Here is a 5,039-nt window from a genome sequence, read left to right on the forward strand (position 1 = left end):
GGGAGGTGGCCCTGCCCAGGGCAGGGGGTGGCACTGGGGGGGCTTTAAGGTCCCTTCCAACCCAAACCCTTCTGTGATTCTATGATCATGCCCTGACCAGGAAAGACACATGATCATGTAATACAGCAAGGTATAGAGAAACCCTATGCTAAGAAGAGCCTTCAGAGGTGTAGGGGAGTCACAGTTACCAACAGAGTGGTCAACAGACATTGACTGGTGTCTCTATATGCACAGGTCCACATGTACCCGAGGGAGCTGAGCTCTTCTACGTGAAGCTGCACAGCACCTTGACCATGTCCTGCAGCTTCGGGCCGGACTTTGCAAGTGCGAGGAAATACTTGTGCAAGATGACAAAAAGTGGCTGCCACAACATCATCGATACTTATAAGAAAGTTGATGAGGATTTCTTTGGACGAGTTCTGCTGAGCAATGAGGACACTCCAGGCTCATTCAGCATCGTGATAACTCAAATGGGCTGGGAAGACTCCGGCCTGTACATATGTGGGGCTGGCACCTATGGGGAGAGTGGGGAAATGAAGGAACTGGACGTGCATGTTTATGAAGGTGAGTAAACTATTCCCAGTGGTTTTTTACCTTCATCTCTGCTTCTCTTTAGAAGCATCACTAGCAGTCTCGCTTTAACAGGATCTTTAATTTACTTTCACAGAGTGCTATTATCCTATCCTCTCATCTAGATACATCTTTCTATTCATTTTGCTATCTGTAACATATGAAACCATCACTAATAAAGCTTGTATCAAGACTTAACTTTCCCAGCAGTGGCTAGCCATCTTCCCCAGTCTGGCTAGTCCAAAACTCCAGAAGGCAAATTCTGCCCACCAGTTTGAGATAAACAGTCTCTTCAAGGCTTAATTCCTTAAATGTCAACATAACAGATGTAGAAAGGAGAAGACCTGCCCTTCCCCTAGCCAAGGGAGCAAAACTTTGAAATGTCAGTACACAAAACCAACATCCACCCAGAGAATTTGGGAAGAAGAAAGGCCTGACAGACCCTTTAGGGTTAATTCCCAGCATTGCCAGGACAGTCTCTTATCATCTGCTCCCCTGAGCTTCACCTAGCCTTGGTTTAGCCAAAACAGCTTTGTTTGATCTGATAATGTTTATTCTCTTGGGGCAGTGCCACACGGGCAAAAGTTAGACTTGTATAGCTGCTCATTTCATTTTTATCTCCAGAGACAAAGGTTCCTCAAGGAAAGCCCACAATATTTGGAGTAAAAGGAAGTTCAGCAACTTTTGAATGCTACTACAAGCCTCTAAAAAAGTCCTCAGTGAAGTACTGGTGCAAGTGGAGAGAGAACGGGTGCGCTAAGATCATAGACAGCTCCGGGTTTGTGCCAGACTCGTATGAAGGAAGAGTGGCCATGTACGACAATCCAGCTACCAACACCTACACCGTCATCCTCAACCAGCTGACGGACAGTGACAAGGGCTACTACTGGTGCATGACAGATGAGGAGAAGGAGCAGCAAACATCAGCCGAGCTGAAGATCATAGATGGTACGAGCTCACACGTTGGCAGTTCTCTGCCTGCTCAGTAGGTACAACCCGACCCCCAAAGCCCCACAAAAGAGCAGATCTGGCTTTTCGGGAAGAGATGCGAGGTCCAACCCTAAACGTTGTGCCCAACCTCCCCACACCCCAGTACCTTTAAAACAGAAACACAAGGCTTCAGTTTTATGGGAAAGTGTTCCTAGAAGTTTCTCATGCAAGTATTTCTTAAGCCTTGCAAAAAAAAAAAACAACCCACCTTTCACCCAGAGGTGCATATGTGGCATCCTTAGCATTAATTTAGCAATGTAAGGAGCACTTTCCCTCAAAGATACATCTCCTGGTTCACCATCTCTAACAGCACCACTACCTGTCAACTACCATTCTCACCGCTGAAACCACTAACATCAGCCTTGATGTTCTGTTTGCCCTCGCAGGAGAACCTGGACTGCAGGGAAAGCAGGAGGTGGAGGCACAAGTGGGTTCACGGGTCGATTTAACCTGCTCTTATTCATGCAAGTACTACTCCTACCAGAAGTACTGGTGCAAGTGGAGCAGCACCAGCTGCACCCCCATGCCTGCTTCTGACCAAAGGCAGTCGCCTTCTGACCAAGGACCCGACGTTACCTGTCACACCGACAACAAGACAGTGATCCTAAGCTTTGACTCGGTGGCAAAGACAGACCAAGGGTGGTACTGGTGTGGAGTGAAGCACAACGGCACCTTCGGGGAAACCATGGCAGTGTACCTGCGGGTGACTGGAGGTGAGCTCCAAGGCAAAGGCAGACAGGGGCTCTCCTGCTCCTCAGGGCTGTGCATCAGGCTGCCTTCTGCTGAGAGAAAAGTCCTCTCCGTATCCACTAGGTTGCAGCACCTCAAAACAGAAGTGCTCTCATGCAGGCACCCTCCCAGACTAGGTGCCAAGATCACCCTGATTTTGCACAACTTGTCGTAGATGTTTTCATCCACTCGCTTGTTTTTGCTTCCCGGTCATAAAAAACCCCACCAGTCTAAAAATCACTTCCTTCCACACCGTTTTTACCTTTTAACCCTGTCCTGACTAATTATTGCTATTACAATTTGTAGCATTACTTAAATTAAGCAACATCCGACACCCATCAAGTGAAGGGCTGCACCGAGTTCAGAGATGCATCTTGTTCCAGGGAAATTATTGTCTTAATAAACAGGAAAATAGTAGGGCGCAGGAAAGGAAGGGCTATCACCAACCTCCCTTGGACAGCAAGGGGCTTAGTCTCAGCTTTGGTGCAGTATTTTGTTTTTCTTGGGAAGGAATATTGTTAGAAGCAGAGCACAAAAAAAAAAGTATAGCTCTAGAGATCCCACACATAACCATCATAGGTGGACGATGGTCAAATTGAAAGCAGAGAAACAGCCTTTGGTGAGCAGAGCTAGAAATAAAAGCAAACCAAGTATTTAAAATTTGTTCAGGAAATACTAGAGGCAGAACTTAGAAATGCAAGACTTCTCATAAGTACGTAGGCAGAGAGTGCTTACTTGAGATTTCTGCAATAAATTATTTGAAGTAAGATTATTTCAGATCTCAAACCCCCATTATAAAGAGCCTCTGATGTACAGCCAAAACCCACTGCAGTTCCACATGCCCCAACTACACCCGGAGAGTTCTTGTGTCACCATCTCCGTGCTGCTGCTCAAGTGACTAACCCCTCTTCTTCCCTGGGAAATGTAGGAAGCCGTGCAGATCACAGGCTAGACCTCCTGGACGTTGAGGCCCCCAGCCATGCTGAGCCCCCGAGCCGCGCCGAGCCCCCGAGCCGCCCTGATGGTGACTTTATTCCCCAAGGAAATCCTTACAGCGACACAGCGGTGCGAAGCGCAGCTGCCTCAGAAAGGTTAGTTCTCTCCAAGCCTCTCTCATTCATCATTTTTGTGAAGTTTATCTTAACCCGGTGGTGGTACTGTGCTCGCGCGCTGCGTGTGTGATTTAGCAACCAAAAAAACAAAAATCTTGTCCCCAAAGATCTTAGCTCAAAACATCAGAGGAAAAGAAGCAAAATGTTACATCAAAAGACAAGAAGCCTTGAAACAAATCTCTAACCCAAGTGAGAAAATACAGTCCCAGAAGGGAACAATTAGCAATTCCAGGTACAGGAAAACTAATAGAAAATACTTCTGTTGAGCTTAGAGAGTTTTCCTTCACATGTTTATAACCGAGCTGCTGAGGCAACTGGTTTGGCACAAGCTCTGTCCTACGTTTTTGTTTGTTCCCCTAGGATGTGCTGGGATCCAGTTCATTGACTGATTCGCGCCATGCTCACTCAGATTTACCATCCTACACAGATTTAGACTGCTGGAAATTCATGTACATTATTCAGCCTTTAATTGAAACAAAAATGCATTCACAGCTTAATGATAGATCTTTTCTCTCCATTCCAGCTCTGATGAAAGCCACGGCCCCAACACACTTCTTTTAGTTCTGAGCCCTATTGGTGCTGCGCTCCTGATCCTCGTGGCAGCTTTCGCCGTTTTTAAATACAGGCAGCTGAAGAGATCTGGTGAGCCCCTGCCTTTTCTAATCTCTCGAGAAACATCAGCAATATTAAGACGAAGGCAATACTTTGTGCCCGCCGCCATCTCTGCTGGGCTGAGCTGCTCCCCCAGTGCCCCCCACGCAACAGGGGGACAAAGGACCCTGCTTCTCCCTGACCCCATCCGTACGGCACAGCGCCGGGTGCGTGGGCTGAGACAGAGACCACCCCTCCGCGGGCTTTGGACCTTGCATTGGGCGGCATCTCCTGGCACAGAGGCTGCTGATGTGCTCACACCATCTCTGAGCAAGCGTACGGGGTATTTATCTCCTCCCTCTTTACAGACCTGGTGTCCGTCGGGAGCTACAGGACAAACATCAGCATGTCGGACTTCGAAAGCGTGAAGGAGTACAGCGCAAGCAATAACGCCTGCGTGAAAGAGAGCCAGGAGACTCAGATGGGAGGGGACGGTAGGTTGCTGCCTGACGGCTGCTCTCCATCTCCAGCCCCAGAGCGAGGGGTGCCGGGGAGGGGTTTGCAGAAGGACCCCACAAAAGCCCCAGAAATACCTGCCCACTGCTGACCCCCCCCACCCTAACGCTTCCCCTTCTCTCCCTGCAGAGTTCATCACCACCGTGCCCGCCCCAGAAAGCGCTGCCGAGACGAAGAAGGCAAAAAGGGTAAGAGGAGGCAGGAGAGAGCCCACTGACCTGGGAGGCACCGCCACAGCCCTCCAGCCTCTGCCAAAGGAGCTGCCTTCCCCCAGGGGCCTTATTTATACCCAAGTGTGCTCCATCTTACCTGGATGTGGCCACCTGCTGCAGATCAGTGTCCATGGGGGGACCTTAACCCTTTCCTGACCCCACACTTTACTAGAGACAATAACACAGTACACCAAGTCAGTGCCAGGTAGCATCAGGAGGGTTGGGGCTGGGTTGTTCCCATAAATATAAAACACTGGGATATGCAGAAGGCCAAAAGCCAGAGCACATCCCACCTCCCAGCCTTCCCCTTCTGCTGGGC

General features: G+C 49.0%; 1 protein-coding gene across 1 annotated transcript in view; it reads left to right on the forward strand.

Annotated features, from left to right (window-relative positions):
* Positions 1-5,039, forward strand: part of LOC104289339 (polymeric immunoglobulin receptor-like) — a 7,225-nt gene that overhangs the window by 1,562 nt on the left and 624 nt on the right. The window contains 8 exon segments of the mRNA XM_009888274.1: positions 235-564; positions 1,195-1,518; positions 1,947-2,273; positions 3,267-3,380; positions 3,925-3,948; positions 3,951-4,043; positions 4,361-4,486; positions 4,638-4,696. Of these exon segments, the coding sequence (XP_009886576.1) occupies positions 235-564; positions 1,195-1,518; positions 1,947-2,273; positions 3,267-3,380; positions 3,925-3,948; positions 3,951-4,043; positions 4,361-4,486; positions 4,638-4,696 (1,397 nt within the window).

This window comes from Charadrius vociferus, unplaced genomic scaffold, assembly GCF_000708025.1.
Source record: "Charadrius vociferus isolate BGI_N301 unplaced genomic scaffold, ASM70802v2 scaffold266, whole genome shotgun sequence".
In the NCBI taxonomy this organism is placed as follows: Eukaryota; Metazoa; Chordata; class Aves; order Charadriiformes; family Charadriidae; genus Charadrius; species Charadrius vociferus.